Source organism: Lynx canadensis, chromosome D2 (assembly GCF_007474595.2).
Source record: "Lynx canadensis isolate LIC74 chromosome D2, mLynCan4.pri.v2, whole genome shotgun sequence".
Taxonomy (NCBI): Eukaryota; Metazoa; Chordata; class Mammalia; order Carnivora; family Felidae; genus Lynx; species Lynx canadensis.
This window is the reverse complement of record NC_044313.2, coordinates 16,317,825-16,335,175: the sequence shown is the minus strand read 5'-3', so window position 1 is coordinate 16,335,175 and position 17,351 is coordinate 16,317,825. Positions and strand designations below refer to the sequence as shown.

General features: G+C 52.9%; 1 protein-coding gene across 4 annotated transcripts in view; it reads right to left on the bottom strand.

The window, feature by feature from the left end:
* AFAP1L2 (actin filament associated protein 1 like 2) overlaps positions 1-11,551 on the bottom strand; it is a 98,926-nt gene extending 87,375 nt beyond the window's left edge. The window contains exon 1 of one of the 4 annotated variants that reach the window (XM_030334980.2): positions 11,495-11,551. In XM_030334980.2, the coding sequence (XP_030190840.1) occupies positions 11,495-11,510 (16 nt within the window). In that variant the 5' untranslated portion in view covers positions 11,511-11,551. Of the gene's footprint in view, positions 1-5,532; positions 6,102-11,494 lie in introns of those variants that run through there. The other 3 variants (XM_032595213.1, XM_032595214.1, XM_032595215.1) reach the window with 3 other exon arrangements.
* Positions 11,552-17,351: the final 5,800 nt, after the last annotated feature.

Genomic DNA, 17,351 nt, shown 5'->3' with positions numbered 1-17,351 from the left:
CATCTACACACTCTAGAGGTCCGCTGCTTAGGACAAGAGGCCCCTGCCTGCCAGCTGCTATGCCCGTGTCAGGAGCCCAGCCACACTGGAGAACTGAGGCAGAGAGTGACCTGTGCACAGACTCGCGCCTGATCCCCACAGAGTATGGGCTGCTGGGGTGCTGTCACAGTCAACATCTGGGTACCTCTCTGCAAACTTGAATGCACCGGGGCCCTTACCTTGGGGTCAGAGGAGAAAAAAAACCCGCACACCAAGAGATCCACCAATCAACCAGAGTCCCAAAGACTCTTTCAGCCCGAGTGGAGACGTGGAGGGTGAGGGCACGGGAGGGAGTTGTGCTTCCGAGGTATCTGATCTCAACGGCCGTAGATTAAATTCTCTGAGAACAAGACGGCCTTTCCCCACTCTCAAGGGAACCAGTGCGTGGCCAGCCGGGAGCGACACCTGGATCCCATAACTCTTGGGGATGTGCTCCCAGCCTGAACTGTTTACAATTACACACACCAAACCAACATCAGCTGGGCGGGGAATGGACGCCTGCCCACGGAGAAGCCAGGAGGTCAATGGGAAAAAATGATCGTAGTCAATGCTGAGCCTTCATGTTTGGACCCTTTATCCAAACTGCCGCGATGTTCTCATGCCCCCGCCCTGTGCAGACACCAGGGCCTCCTCTGATCCTCATTTCCAGGGAGCTTGGGGTGGCAGTGGGAGGAGCCCCCACCCCTTGGAGGTTAGCCGAACACAGGGCTCTTTAAGGACCCACAGAGGGAGGATAAGAATGTTCTTTCCCGGGAATCCTAGTCACCGTGACGCTAACGTGCACTCGGCCAGGTGGAATGGCTGGCAAGATCCCAGGGTTAGCAAATGGCTTGGAGAAGGTGGCCTTCTTTGCATTAGGCCATATGGAATGACACTTCCTAGGGCCTGATGAAACACCAGGGGCTATGCTGAACAGATTTTCACTTTGGCTTCCTCGTCCAGGAAGGAATGAGATGCTCTTTGGCAGAGAGCAAGCCCCACTTTCCCTACCCTGACTCTGAGGTCATCAGCTCCCCCTGGGGAAGCCCAGGATTCTAGCCACGGCTACTTGAAATGAAAGCCTGACACTACTAGAGACCTGGGGTCAAGGGGAGGCTCGTTCTTTCTGGGTCTTTCTGGCCTCAGGTTCTCGGGGGGAATCCCTTTTCTAAACTCAAGACTCAGGAGACCTGAACGGAATCGTCAGGAAAAAAAGAAAGAAAGTGGCAGAAAGTCAAGAGGAGAGAATGCGGGTATGAAAGAAGATGGCGGGGGGGGGTGGGGGGAGGCGAAAAGAGAGAGAGAAAGAGAGAGAGAGAGAGAGAAGGCTGCATGTCCAGGTGCAGGAGCAAGCCTGAGTGCAGCACCCAAGAGGGGTCTCGGAGCACCAAACACTCACACTTGCCCTTGATGGTTCTGTCATTAACCCGACCCACTCTGTCACAGGCTGACTTCCAGGGCATCTGGGATACACGGACCTGAACTTCAATGGGCTTCCATGGTCGCCAGTGGCACACGCGCCTCACCTAACTCAAGTGCCTGCAGTGGCTCTCTCGGGAGATCCTCGAGAGCTCCAGACACCGGGAGATGTCACAGTCCAGCTATACTGCAGACAACCGTACTCGACCCTCGCATACGCCATGATCCTCAGCCGCAATCCCAGAGGTACCGACTACAGGGACCCCACCTCTAAAACCCGCTAGAAGACGCACAATCCCACTCTACCATGACTATCATGGACCAGCCGCACGGCATTAGGCATCCGAGCAGCAGGGGTGAGGTTGTCGGGTACTTGCCATTTCAACCCAAGATCTGGCACGTCAACACCCTTTAGTCCCTCCCACTTGTACTAGAGAGGATGCCATAAAAGGCCGGACAATACAAAGGGCAGTAGGGTGGTGACCATCTCAAGCTCATAAGGAGCCTGGGATTGTAACTGAGAATATTCACCCCTTGTGGACCCAACACCATAGAGATGAAGAGTTGTCCCTTACTAACTACCACCCAATAGGTCTAACTTACCACCCAATAGGTCCCAATCCCGATATCAAGGATCCCAAGCACCCCAGCAGAGTTCCTTCCAAAAGGACCATATTTGAATTTTAGTAAATCAGCTCAGTATGTTCCAGGACTGTGGGTATTAAATAAGTCAGTGAAATCTCCAAACAATAAGCTCATTCAACACAATCTCTTTTTCTCCCCCCATCTGGGGACTTGAATATAGTCAACATGAATAAATCCTGTTGTGTAAAAACTGGGGGAGAAAAAAAAAAAAAAACAACGAGGGTGGAGGATGGAAGGAAATGGCAGGATTCCCACTTGCTGGTCTCACAGGGAGGCTAAGAGAGTCCCCACAACCCAAAAGGATGCTAGCGTGCCGGGGGAGCCCTGGGGAGATGGCAGTTAACAGTCTGCAGTCCAGGTAAGGAAGTTATCTGGGATTTCCCCACCCATGCATTCCCAGGTTCTCCTCTGCAGCCTTCCCATTCGTGTACTCAAACTAGAAGTGAGCCCTTCGGCTGCCCCAAATCTAGCCCCTTCCTAGACGGACCGGCCATAAGCCAGGCCTGACCCTGTATCAGGGATGTTTCACTTCAAATATGTACAAAACTTATTTCCTGCCTCTTCCCCTCCCCCTCCAGTGTCCCCCAACAAAGCCAAGACAATTAGAACTAAGGACTGCCCCCCAAATTCTTCCTGAATACCCCAAGGACAGGTGGAACAGAACTCCCTTTGCACAGGCTGAGTGGCTTGGATAGATTTGTGAGAAAGAGTTGCATGTGTGAAGTTCTCCTGTGTAATTCATGGTTGAAAGTGATCTACGCCCATATGGTCCTTTCGGATGGAAGTTCTATAGCCTTTCGACACACTGCACTTAAGAAAGATGAGAAGACACGGGTTCAGTTACCCAAGTCCTAGATCCAGACACAGTTCACCTGAAGAACAAGCCAATTCACATTTTTTGATTAAAAAAAAAAAAAAAAAAAAAAGGCAACCACCACAATCTTCAGATTCCATTAGGACCCCCAGAGTAATAGTCTTCCATTGTTGTGGTATTCCGCACCCCATCTCCTGGACTGGGGCAGGAAGGGCTGGTGACACCTGCTCTTCCTATAGGAGGCTTTCCCCCGTCTGGAATCATCTGGGACTAGGTGCATTATTTTGCTAAATCACGGGTTCTCCCTGCCTCAAAATCATCCCTCGCTAGCACGGGCAAGCAGGACTTCCAAAATCAAAAAGTCAGCCAGGAAGTAATTATGGTGCAGACTTGGGTACTCCAATTCCAATTCAATAACTTTATTGGTGAGGGACGGGGGGGGGGGGGGGGGGGCGGGGAGAAGACTTTCAGAAAGGGTGCCCAATTCAATACATTAGATCCATGTGTGTAGCAACAGAGTTCCCAGGGTGGAAGCCTGGAGCTAATGCTTCACTATTCCATGACCCTCTTGGGCTCGTCTGCTGCCTGGGTTTTAGGAAAACTGCTTTTCCTTTTCGCTAACTAGAGGGAGATCCCCCACCCTCGCGCCGCCTGCGCCTGATGGAAAAGTCTCTTGCATTTAGGATGCTGTCAAGCAGTCCATCCTTTTTGTTTTCTACCAAAATTCTTCACCCCTTCTGCTGTACCTCCCTCCAGATTGCCGCGGCCATGAAAACACGGAGACCTCGGATTCTGTTTACCACCCGTGATGGCCCAGGGGGCACTCAACAGAGCCTCTGTCTCGTACCACAGCATCGTGAACCACTAGGGTTTGTTTTAAAGTCGGCTTCCTGAAGGTGTCATTTACACACGGGGGGGGAAAAAAATTGTCCCGCTAACTGCACAGGTCTGAGTTTTCACAAACGCCTGGAGCTGTGGACTCTCTACCACCGTAAAGATTTGAAACGTAAAGATCTCTACCATTCCAAAAATTTCCCACATACCCCTTTGCGGTCAGCCCCTCCCCCCTCCCCCGGCCTCGACGGACGGGTTTTCTTTCCCGGCAATTTTGCCTTTTCCAGAAAGTCACGTACATGGGATCATACAGCGCGCAAGACTTTTGAGTCTGGCTTCTTTCACTTAGCACACGGGTATGTGCCTTAGGTACGAACTGCTGGGTTTTTAAGCTTTGGACTTTCGCTTTCTTGCCAAAGACATGGAATGATTGGCTGTAGCTTATCTTTGCCACGGAGGAACCAAATTCTGGATTCAGGGCCTTTTAATAAAGCAGAGGCCTGGGAACAGGGTGACCTCCCAGCTCCATCCACCCAGAACGGAGGGGTTTCCTGGGACTTGGGGCTTTCAGCGGCAAGACCAGGCAAGCCCCACGCGAACCAGGAGAGTTGGTCCCTCTCCTTGGGACAGCCACCGCCAAAGGCAGGGCCGCACATACGCCCCGCTCAGAGGCCTCGGCCAGCAGGTTGGTCTCTCTGACGTGACAGCTGACCGACTGTCCTTCTTGGGTTTAATTGCAAGCAGAAGGCCAATTTGCAATCTGCTGGGCTGAGCCCCTGCACAGGGCTCCCGCTCCCACAGGCCTGCAGCTGTCTTTGAAGTCTCCGCGAGGGCTCAAGGAAGTGGGAAGAGAACTCAGGGGTCTGTTCAGAAGACGGCAGAGCCCCGTGGCTGTTGGTGCTGCACCCTCCCCACGCCTCCCTGGAATGTGTGACGCTCACAGAGAGATGGGACGTGAAGGTGCTCTGGGCTCGTTCTCCTTCTGCTCCGGGCCAGTGCAATGCGCCCAGGGTAATGCCGGCTCCTACTTTTTCTACACATTCTCCCTGCTCCTCCCTCGCAGCGGGGTTTTTTTGTTCGTTGTGAGACTAACCAGGGAGGAGGTGAGAGAGCCACGGCATAGAAAACTAGTATAAAAAGCTTGAAGTATCTAAAGGTTTCTTCTACGTAAACTGAGACATCAGGGGAAAGTCAGGCACGGCCTCGATGTGGCTCCACGCACGAAGCTTAAGGAGGCGCAATTCTGCGCCCACCGCCTTTCCAGCCAGTTCGAGAGAAATACACAGATGGTCCTCTCGAAGAAGCTAGGCTCCCTGGGCACCGGTTGAGCATCCCCAACTCAGAGCTCCCAGTAGCTCGGGCAGAGCCGGCTGTGAGGAACGCCCAACACATGCACAAGAAGGCAGGAATCGGTGGGGTCACAACCATGCCACAGAGGTCTTCGGGTGGCTGCTCCCCCAGACTTATTTAACGTTGCCTCTTCTCAAAACGCTTCCCAGCAGCTCTTACAATTCATCCCACCAAGCAGCCTGTGAGGCAGGTTAGTGATCATTATCCTCACTCGTACAGACGAGGGAACAAGGCCCAGAGAGAGGGATTAAGTGACTTGCCCAAGGTCACGCAGCGAGTTAGTGGCAAAGGCCGGGTTAGAATCCCGAGCCCCAGAGCGCCCAGGCCAGAGCTCAGCTCCACAAGACCCCTCGGCCATCGGTCCAGAGCATGGGCAAAGCTAGGTCTGTGCCCTCGGGAGCCCTGGAGGCCAGGTGAGCGGCTGCAGCGGGCACAGGCAGACTCATACTCACAAGCAGAAACCTGCAGGATCCTTCTCTGTACCACCAGACAGCAACACCCCTGTGCTGGAACAGACAGAAATAAGGCTCAAGTCGGGAAAGCCAAGGGCCACCAGGGTGGGCTTATGTCTCCGCTGCTAGAATGCGGCTTTGAGATCTTGCTTCGTAACATGGAAGAATGCGTGTTCCTGTTGCCTGGAATTCATTCATTCACCCTCCCCCCGGTTACGCCCCAGGCACCTGTGCGCTGGCCGTGCACCAGGGGCTGGGGGGAGGGACGCTGGGAGGGGAAAGATAAGATCCCTGTCTTGAAGATGTTCAGTCTAATAGACGAAACAGGCATATAAGACAACGTGACATTAATTCATCAAATATTTGCTGGGTGCCTATGATGTACCAAGTGCTAATACGGCTATCCCTCAAGTCATTCAGGAACACAGAGGGAATCAAGGGAGGCTTCCCGGAAGAGGAGGCATGTGGATGAGGTCCCGAAGATTGAGGAGAGTTTCACTGAGCAACTCGTCCCTTCCGGGCTAAAGGGACACAGATAAGGAAGGGGTCTGAAATGGCTTTGAGTACTTCTTTCTTTTTGTTTTCTGCCAAGACTTTATTTAAACTTAAGTTAGTTAACATATAGTGTAGTATTGGTCTCGGGAGGAGAATTTAGTGATTCATCACTTACACACAACACCCAGTGCTCATCCCAACAAGTGCCCTCCTTCATGCCACCACCCACTTAGCCCATCCCCCACCCATCTCCCCTCCAGAGTACTTCTAGATAAACTCTTGCTGTTCGTAGAACAGGAGTTCCACCCTTTCGAAACTCCGTTCCCAGGGATGTTGTATCCTGCTTGACTTTGAATTGTTGCTTAATCTCTTTAGACCTCAGTTGACCTGTCTGTCAAATGGGAGTGAAGAATCCTCTGTTTGAGAGGGTGGCCCCGGCCTTCCCTAACAATCTCTGGCGAAGCGTTCGCACAAAAGTCCTTGAGAAACAAATTCCTCACGTGGCCAATGGCATTCTCTTTCCCACTGTCTGCTGCTCTCGGCTCTTGCCAGGAAATTGATTTTATTTATAAGAATCACAACCCTACGCTGACCTTTGTTGGGCTACCCACAGTCCTTCCCTCATTTCCCTCTCCTAAAGACACATCCTCCCTCCAAAGATTCCTCAGTGACCACAGAGCAACTAGGACTGAAGAGCGCTCGGAAAGGCAGATGGACAAACACTGGACCCTATTTTCTAGATGGGGAAACTGAGGCCTGGAGAGCTCAGTGACTCATCCAAGGAACCAGAATGCATGGGTCTCCCCATTCCCAAGCCACTGCTTTCTACATGGCACCATGACCACTTCCTGCCTCTGCCTGGGCAGAAACGCCACCCTGCCTCAGCTCGAGGGGTGGGGCGGGGGGGGGGGGGGAGTCTCCCTTCTCTGAATGGCAGAAGCCTTTAGAGAAACATTTCCCGTCATTAAAGGGATTTGCAAGAAAACTGGCACAGCTTCCTTAGCTTTGAAGCTTCTTGGCCCCTCCTGGCCCTTTAATTGTGCTTGGATCCAGCCCAGTTCCCAGAGCTCCTACCCCTTCAGAAGAGGGGAAGGGCCCACAGCAGAATTCCCGCCACCCAGCCTGGCCCGTCAGCACCACAGGTGACCCCTCAGTATTTCTGTTTCAGACCATTTCATTGCCAAAGCATCAAGGGCTCCCGCACAAAGAGCTTCAAAGTCACAAGGGCTCAGGGTCAAGTGCAACCACGAGCAAACCCCAAGCTTAGGACTGTGCGGTATCACTTGTGAGACTGTTTTGAAGCAGTGTTCCCACCGCCTTTCGAGCCTATAATAGCTTAAGGTGAATTACGTTAGATTTCTGGAGGCATCACAGATTTGGCGAAAGCACATCACATGAGTATGGAGGGTGTATCAGTCTTATTCCCTACGTGCTTTTAATTTTCCAGGTGAAGAAGGGCTATGTATACAATGTACGTATAACTACTTATCTTTTTTCAGTGATTCTCAATTTTGGCTGCACGTTAGAATCCCCTGACGACCTGAGCTGCACGCCTAGATCAACTGAATCAGAATATCTTGAGTGGGGCCTACATATCCCTTTTTTTTTTTAAGGTCCCCTGATTGTTCTTAAGGTTAAGAACCACTGCTTTACGCAAAGCTTCAATAGGGAAAAACCTGAGTTCCTAGGCATAAAAAAAAAAAAAAAAAAAAAAAAAGAAAAAAAAAGACATCCAGATGATTCCTCTGAAAGTGACATGAATATTATCAATCCGTCCATCTCTCTTAACTGATTTTTCTTTCTCAGACCTTCCCTGACCACAGATCCTAGTTTAAGCTTTCATGTGTTTTTATTTTTTCTTTAATGTTTTTATTTATTTTTGAGACAGAGAGAGACAGAGCATGAGCAGGGGAGGAGCAGAGAGAGGGGGAGGACAGAATCTGAAGCAGGCTCCAGGAGCTGAGCTGTCAGCACAGAGCCTGACGCGGGGCTCGAACTCACGGAGTGTGAGATCATGACCTGAGCTGAAGTCAGACGCTTAACTGACTGAGCCACCCAGGCGCCCCAAGCTGTTGTGTGGTTTTACTGGCTTGACTCTTCACTGCTCATCCCTACCTTGCGGTACCTGAGGAAACACACATGCCCTCTCCTGGGAATCAGGTGATCTGACTCAGAAGCAAACAAACAAAAACAGAAAAAGAGCGATTACACCTTCAACCAATGACTGTGATCCAAATTAAAGTGAATAGCTCAAGCGTGACAGCTTGGATCCAAGTATGATGCAAATTCAGGAAGCTTCCTCGGGACGGTTCCAAGTGCAATCCACAGATAGTAGGTCAGTCACATTTGGCCCTGGACACGCTCACCAGCTGGAAGAGCAGTAGAAACCAGAATTCTTGACCACATGCTGTGAGTTCAGCCAATGCCCTCCCCACCCCACCCCCAGCACAGTGATCCAAGGGTGCCCTTATGAGAGTCATAAATATGGAAACATCCAAGGATGGGAGCCTTTTCAAGGGACCTTGTGGATGCTGGCACTGCTTACACAACACCAAAGAGATTCATATACAAGAAACAGCAACTCTACCAACATTTTTTATGAGAACTCTTATAAAAGCTCCATCTCTGGGAGACACCCCTGCAGAGTCTTCTCACAATCCCTGCCCTTTGCTTTTGCTGGAGAGAGCCATGGCTATCTAAACAAAATGGCTTAGATGGGACAGGGGAAAAGTTTGGAAATGTTTCTGTAAGAGAGGCTGACATTCCAACGACTCTTCAGCTCCAGACCTCCCTTTACATCCTACAAAACAATGGAAAATCAGCCCCGAGTCTGAAAATGACAGGCTAGGGTTGGAGGATGTACAATAGGTAACACACACGCTAGGGAACACGGAGAACAATTTCTCCCAAGTCAACTGCTTTGTAAGACTTAACAAATGAAAGAAAACACTTTGAGAATCTGGCCACAGCAACGAGGCATTCTGCCTGTTTGGGAGAGCTCAAAATTGGGAAGTTAGAAACACAGAATGAGGCATTTCAGTGACAAAATTTGAAAGTGTCGCGAGAATTCTTCTTTATAATGTTTATATATTTCAAGAACCCACGTAAATCTTGCTTTTGCATTTAACTTTGTTGTTAAAAAGATACCTAGTCATCCCACAATGATTCAATCTTACCCTAAAAACAAAAACTGCCCTCAATGTCTGATGAGCATAAGACAACTATGGATTCCCGTTAGAGTTGCCCTGGTTAATCTGAGATTTGGCCCACACACGTCATTTTTCAATAAGAGTTCAAAGCACAGGTTAAAAGAACGGGGATTTCTACATCCCTGGGGTGGGGGTGGGGGGGAATCCCTAAATTCTGCAGCTGAAAGGTGTAGTTAGTAAACATATCCGCATTCACTGGTGAGGCCTGAAGACTTTCTCCAGAGTGGAACACTAAAAGATGAGTTGGATTAGCCTATGCAATCCAGATAATTCTCAAATGTTTCCATCCACTTATCACTCTCTGAGTTACTGCAAAATAAGGCAGATACATGTGTTACCAAGAACATAAACACTCTGAACTGGAAACTAAGTGTCCTTCAGTTGGCAAAAACCCCTGATACTCCAGGGTGGGAGCTCCAGGATTTTAAACTCCCAAGAGAAAGAAGTAACTAAGAAGACTTTCTTAGGTCAAGGGCCAAGTCAAAAGCTATTAATGCAAAAAGCTTCTGATAATAACGGGGCATTTAGAAAGAAGACCCCAAATGTTATAATATGCCCTAACTTAGGTTACTATGCTAATTTGAGGAAGCAGCTTGCTCCAGGGACCTTCATCCTGCAGCTGGCAACCCTTCATTTCACAATTCAGATACGGCACATGCTGAAGTAAGAGGGACCTCAGAGGCCCGACACTTCCAACTCAAGCCCTGAATTCTCTGTGAGGGTCCCTCCCAAAGGGCCGAGGGGAGGGGGGGAGGCAGAGTGGGAGAGGGAGTAGCAAACTTCCATTTTACAAAGAGAGGGGCCGTGGCTTCAAGTGTTCTGAGAGTGCATAAGGACGCACTCAGTCATCTCGGCATAAAACTGACGTGATCTCAGCAGAATTTGGGAGAAAAAAAAAACCCAAAAGACCAAAAAACCCCACCAGTCCATTAGAAATGTGATAGAGGCTCCAGGGAGGGTTCACAGACAGAAACCAAAGGTTGCCCATTAATTTAACCCTGTCCCCCCCCCCCACAGCCGGCTTCCCGTGGCCTTGGCAAAGACCCTTTCTTTCTGCGTGAGGTGCAGCCTAGAATTTAAATCTTTTACCCCCACCTGTAACCAGGTGACCCAGATTGAGAAAAAAGCAGTGGGAAAAATCAAAAGCTAGGCACGACTAGCTGAGGGAACTAAAGCCGGTCCCAGAAGGTTCCTTTATGTCATGTCAGAAATGAGAAACCACTGGGAATGAGATTCCTTGGGAATCTGAGCATTTTCCTTTATTACCCTTTCCCAGGGGGAGATAAATATAGAAACAGTATTTCCTCTCGCAGGTTTGGCAGGGACGAGTCCGGGGCTGGGAGGTGCAAGAGGCTGAAATGAAAGGCGGGGGGTGTAAGGGGCGTCCGCGGCGTCCCGCTTAAGGGGTAATTCTTTAAGAAAAGCTCTTTAATCCTTGGCTTCTAGACTCCAGCCTCGGGGCTCCGAGCACTGGTGCGAGCCGGGCTGCGGGCACGACCCGGGCCGTCCCGCCCATCAGGGTTTGGCCAAGATCCCCGCCCTCGGCCAAATCCAAAACATGCCCAGCTGCGCGCTGGGCTAAACCCTCTCAGGCCCGGACGCCTCCGCGCTCCACCTGCCGGGCATCCCGTGCGCCCCCCACCCCCAGCCCCGCACTTCCCCCGACCCCTGGCTGGGGATGGAAACGGCTCGGAGACAGACGGTTACCTGGGCGGCCGAAGGACGGGGAGGGAGCGGAGCTGCGAGCCCACCCCACCGCCCAAGCGCATCCCCGCTCAGGCTCCTCGCTGGGGTCCGCGGGCAGCCCTCCACTCCGGCAGGCGCCCGGGCGAGACGACCCAACGACTTGCTCCTCTGCCCCCAAGCCGCGCGGCGCCGTTGCCAATTCACTCGGGGCCTCCTTGGCCCCGGCATCTTTCCCGGGCGGCCGGGACTGGAGAGGTGGGTCGCCAAGCGCACCCTCGCTCCTCCAACAGGTGAAAGGCCTCGCCACGCCGACCCCGCCCTCCGCGCCGGGGAGGGTCCGAGAGCCCCGGCCGCGGCCACCGCCTAGGAGGCCCCTCTCGGGGCCCTCGGCGCCGCCGTCGCCCGGGTCTCCGGCCCAGGTTCGGGCTGGACGGGCGCAGCCGGCTCTGCCCACCTGAGTCCCGGCGGGAAGCGAGGCGCCAGCGGCGCAGCCCCACCACCCCCCCGCCCCAGCCCTCCTCGCGGCGCGACAGTGGAGTGCGTGCGCGCCGCGCCGGGACCCGCGCCCTCACCTTTGTACCGCTCCATCGGGGCCCCGGCGTGCGCTCCCGGCCGCTGGGCTCCGGCGCTGCGCTGTCGGCGCTCGGCTCCGCGCCCGGGCCGCCGCGCTGGCCCCTCCCCGTGAGGTCACGCTCGCCGCCGGACCTCCTGGCGCTCGGACCCCGTCCCCGCCCGGCGCGCCGCCCCCGCGGGGGAACTCCGCCGCCGAGCCCCCGCAGCGCCCAGGTCCGTGCGCGCCCCGGGCCCTGCTCCCCGCCCGCGGCCGCCCGGCAGTTCCTTCTCGTCCGGGACCCGGGGGCGGCGGCAGGGCGCAAGACTCGGCTGTGCCCAAACCCTGGGAGAGGTTCTGGCGAGCCCGAGGGGCGGGCTGGGGCGGGCCTACGAGAGCCGTTCTTCCAACCGCGGGGCTGCAAACCCACTGCCCGGAGGAGGAGACCGAGGTCGAACCCCGGAGGCAGAGGCGTGCCTAGAGCGCCTCGCTCTTGACCGCGGGGCCGGCGCGCTAAAGCCTCGGCTTCCTCGAGGGGCGACCGGCGCATGGGGGTGGGGACACCCGAGCCCTGTCCCCGCGCCTGTCCCCCCCGGTTCTTGGAGAATCGCTTCAACCCTCTAGCAACCTCCCCGGGCAGCCGCTGCCGGTCGCGCACACAGGAGGGCGTCTGAAAATGCCTACTTGCCGCCCTCTACCCGGGGCCCAGGTTTCCCCGGAGCAGTTGTTCCAGACTCTCGTGAGGACTAGAATTCCTAGAGCCGCCTGGACAAGTCCGGGAACACCTGACCGCCCGGGAGGGATGGTATCTGTTGCACAGGCGCTCGTCCACCGTGGCTCTAACCACCCTGCGCCGCTGCCACCGGCCGCCACACTGCTATCCCTCCAGTCTCTCAACCTCATCTGCACCCAAAGGAGAGCCATGTTCTCCTTTAAACTTCTCGATTTTCTCTTTAAAATCTCAATCACAGTATACGCAGGATGCCTGGAGTTTCAACCTGTCTCCCCCCACTTTCCTGAAGGAACATTAAAAACGATTTGTTGTGGGGGCGCCTGGGTGGCTCAGTTGGTTACGTGTCCGACTTTTGCTCAGGTCATGATCTCACGGTTGGTGGGTTCGAGCCCTGCGTCCGCTTCACTGTTGTCAGTGCAGAGCCTGCTTCGGATCCCTTGTCCCCCACCTTTCTCTCTCTGCCCCTCCCCTGCTCATGCGCGCTCTCTCTCTCTCTCAAAAATAAATAAATGTTAAAAATAATTGTTATTATTTTTGAAAAGATTCCTTAAATCTCAGAAGATTCAGCTCTGATTTTTGGAGACCTTTTGTCCCCAGCAGTCTTAGAAATATTTTTCTTTTTTTTAATTTTTTTTTTTTTCTCAACGTTTATTTATTTTTGGGACAGAGAGAGACAGAGCATGAACGGGGGAGGGGCAGAGAGAGAGGGAGACACAGAATCGGAAACAGGCTCCAGGCTCTGAGCCATCAGCCCAGCGCCCGACGCGGGGCTCGAACTCACGGACCGCGAGATCGTGACCTGGCTGAAGTCGGTCGCTTAACCGACTGCGCCACCCAGGCGCCCCAAGAAATATTTTTCTTAGTTGCATTAGCTGCTAACATCCACGGAGCCCTCCGCATAAGCCCGGCATGCCCCTTGGGGCTGTACAGGCACTGCCTTTAATTTTCCCAATAATTCTGTGATGTGGGGATTATTATTATTTATATCATGTAGTTGAGGAAACTGAAGTTTGCAGAGGTTAAACAACTTGCCCAAGGTCACACAGTTAGAACAAACAAAAAAAGAACAGAGCAGGATTTAAACCCGGGTCTGCTGCTTCCAGATGACTGTTCACCAAGCTTTCCTGGCACTCACAGGAAGGGCCAGGCCGTCTTTACCAGCTTGTGGAGCACACAGCCAGGTGAACAGGGTCCATACCGGGCCAGGTAGATGCTCTGATAAGGCACAAGGGATTCTGGGAACCCTAGTGGAGGGAGCTGAACCAGCCTGGAGAAGCCTTGCAGGTCCTAGGAGGGGGAGATGGCTTCGTGAATCTTCAAAGGTGGATTGGAGCTAGTGAGGTGACAGGAGAGGCAGAGTGAGTGCAGCCTTCCAGGCAGAAGGGACAGTGAGGACAAAGGCAGGGAAGTGAGCCACTTCAGGACCACAGTTCTCTGTCGCTGAAGCCACAAAGGCGAAGCCAGGCGTGGAAACTGACTGGAGAGGTGGGCACAGACCTGCTTGAGGGCCCCAAAGACAGAGTAATCTGAAAACCAAAGGCCTGGGCAGCACTGACAAGTGACGGTGCCCCAGGGGCCGTGGGAGGCTGAGCGGAAAGTGGCGTGCAGGAGGCGGTTGCACCAGCCCGCTGCTAAGTCACTGGGACGCTGCACACCCGGCTGAGGAGGAGAGGACCAAGGGCAGAAATATGCAGGAAGTGTGATGCCAGGGCTCTGGGCCTGAGCACAGGGTGTGAGGGAGAAGGAAACACCAAGATGGACCAGGGTTTCCGGGCGGGCATACAGTGTCAGCACTCAGGCACTCGGCCAGTCCTCAGACACCACCCGAGGCCTTGTTAGGCGCCAGGTGCCGCCAGGCCCTGCACGGAGCCTGAGCAAGGTGGGCCAGGGACTCTCAACGGACTGGGGGTGGGAGGACAACGAGCAGGACAAAAGATGAGTGTCCCTCAGTTGGACACAGAAATAGCAGCAGGTTGGGGTGTTGGGGCAGAAAGTGAAGGGCCCCTGGTGCCCGCAGGGGAGTTAGAGCCCGGGGTCTGAGCTCTCAGATTCATCCATTAGTTTACTCAGTTCTCTCAGCCACTCTTCCCGGTGCGCTGGGCCCTTGGGGAGTCAAGAGGTAGAAAAAGGGGAGGTGGAGGCAAGAATTTGGACATCGCAGGGCATCACAGGCCAGACGATAGTGCTCAGCGGGCCACCCGGAAGCTGGAAATGCATCTGTCTCAGGATGGGAGGACGGGGGGGGGGCTCTTACCTTTTTGTGTTCTCTTTTTCCCTCTCTCTCTTCCTCCCTCCCTTTCCTCCTCTTGCTAAGGGCCCTACGTGGTGCCCACCCTCCAGTCTCCAGTGTCTCCAGACACTGTCACGGGGTATCCGGTTTCCTTTCTAATGCTCACAGAGAATCTGATTGTGCAGCTCCTCCTTCTGAAACTAGCCAGTCACTCTCGGCCGGATTCCAGCTCTAACCGGTCAGCAGGGGCTTTTGTCAGAGGTGACCCTCTCAGAGGGGCTGAGGTCCAGTCTGGCTCTGGCTGAGGTCACTAAGAACAAAAGACAGGGATTAAACTATCTGCCTCCTACGAATGAGGCCACAAATTAGGGGCCTGGCCCTAAGTCACAAAGTCAAGTCACAAAGTCAAGTAATCTCTCTCGTTCCGAAGCAGGACTCAAAAATCAGGTTTCCCCATTCCAAACCCTGTGTTTTGTCACACCCTTGAGTCAGGGCTCTAACCGGACAGGACTCTACCCCAGCAGGTCCTTTGGTGGCCATTTCTGCAGCCCCTTCCCTTAACTGCACCTGCTCTCTGCAGGCTGGGGCCGGGGGGGGGGGGGGGGGGTGGGGGTGGAGGTGGGGGGGGTGGCGGGCAGCTTGGTATCTCCATCATGCACGTTCCCCTTCCCCTTCCCCCTACTGGCTCCAGCCCTTTAATTACATCTTCCGAAGTCCATTCTAGTTTATCGATGGAGACTTGGCAAATCCCAGAGCCTCTAGACAAACACAAATCAATCAGAGACATATGCAGAGTGAATTTAAAATGGGAATGCACTGCCATTTCCAAGAACGAAACCGAAACACTACTTAAAACCATCAATAGAAATCTTAGGCACCGCTTCCCCCTCTCTCCAAAACCTGGGTGCCATTCAACCCCTCAGCATTAGTGGCTTTGCACCTTCCCCACATGGGCCGCTCACATTCATACCCCGAGCCGTTGAGCTTCTGGTCTCCAGGATCCAACTCAGTCTCAACCCTCTAGGAGCTACAACTGACCCCAGCCCAGACCCAGAGGGTCTGAAATGGGCTGTTCTGATGCAGACAGCCCCGAAACCAAATCGAGTGCCCTACCCTGGAGTCTAGAAGGCGGGGTGTTCCCACAGAGCTCAGTTGGGGTGGGGGTGCGTAGGGCCCTCTTGGATGTGTGGCCGAAGGTATCAGGGACACACAACCCAACAGCAGGCTTTACTGTCTGACAATTCCTAAACAAATTCTTAGCAGCAGAGAGCTTTCTTCAACCACAAGGGGGCTTCTCCTGCTGACGCAGTGAGTGAGGCAGGGGGGTGAAGGCTTGCTTTGCCACATTTATCCTGTTTAATTCTCACAATGGTCCAGGCAGAAACTCTTGTCCCTCACTTCACACGTGGAGACCTTAAGTAATTGCCCAAGGTCACTGCTGGGCAGGGCCCGAGCCAGATGAGTTTGAGTGACATCTCTGACCCAGCTTCCCCACCCAGGCTCTCTTTTGTAATCCTGTGGGGTCACCAGCCAGGGCAGCAACTATTCTTTACTTCGTCCCTTGTCACTCTTCAATAGCCAGCTCGAAAGCCACCCGCTCTGAGGACGGCCCCCTCCCCCATCAGCCTCCACCCCGTCCTCAACATAGTCCTGCCCCTACTCCTACCAGAGCGTCTGAGTTGTACTGTGTTAATCCTCTGTCCCTGAGCTTGACATAGCACCCCCCACAGCACGTGCTCCCTCATGCCTGTTGAATGAATTAATGAATGACTTTTCCTTTTTTTTCCCGTCTTGCGGTTTTTGCGAAAAGGACACACACACACACACACACACACACACACACACACGTCTTCTCTGGTTCAGTTTGATGAAACAAATCATCCCCACATATTAGACGTGTTTGGGCATGGGGTGGGATGGAGCCAGAGGAAGGTACCATTTGAATCAAGCCTTGAAGGGTTGAATTAATTCTTTTTTGTTGTCGTTGCAGTAAAATATACAGAAAATTTACCATTTAGACCACTTTTAAGGGTTCAGTTCAGCAGCATGAAGTCCATTCACGTTATGCAACCATCGGAACCATCTACCTCCAGAACGCTTTTATCGTTCCAATCTGAAACTCTACCCATTAAATAATAACTCCCCATCCCCCCACCCCAGCCCGTGGTAACCCCTAATCCACTTTCTGTCTGTATGCATTTGGCTATTCCCGGTGCCTCTCATATAAATGGAATTCTATACAATATATGACCTTTCATCTGGTTTATTTCACGTCCTGTAATGTCCAAGACTCAGGCGTGGTGTAGCATGTATCAGAATCTCTTCCTTCTTAAGGGCAAATAATATTTCCTTGTATGGGCATACCACATGTTGTTTACCTACTCATCTGTCAATGGACATTTGCGCTCTTTCGATCTTTGGGCTGCTGGGAATAATGCTGTTACGAGCACTGATGTATAAATATCTGTTCAGGTCCCCACTTTCAATTCCTTTGGGTGTATAGCTGGGAGAATTGCTGAGTCATGTGGTAATTGTGTTTAACTTTTTGCGCAATCACCATCCTGGTTTTCCACAATGGCTGCACCCTTTTACATGCCCACCAGGAGTGCACAAGGGTTCCAGTTTCTCCCCATTCTCTCCAACATTTGTTGTTTGCCAGTTTTTATTCCCATCTTAGTGGGTTCTTTCCCATTGAAGACTCTGAAGTCAATATAGCATAAAGTTAACACTTCTTAAATCTGCGTGGTCGCTACACGAGTGTGTTTGATATTATATAGTGAGGACCCCTGGTGGGGGTCTGATCCTTTCCGAGTGTCCACTTGAGGAAACAGAGGCCCAGGATCTCGAAGATGGAAGTGTTCATTAAATACCCAGGTGATGGCCCCCCCAGCATGTTTGAAAAACTCCAGAAAAACA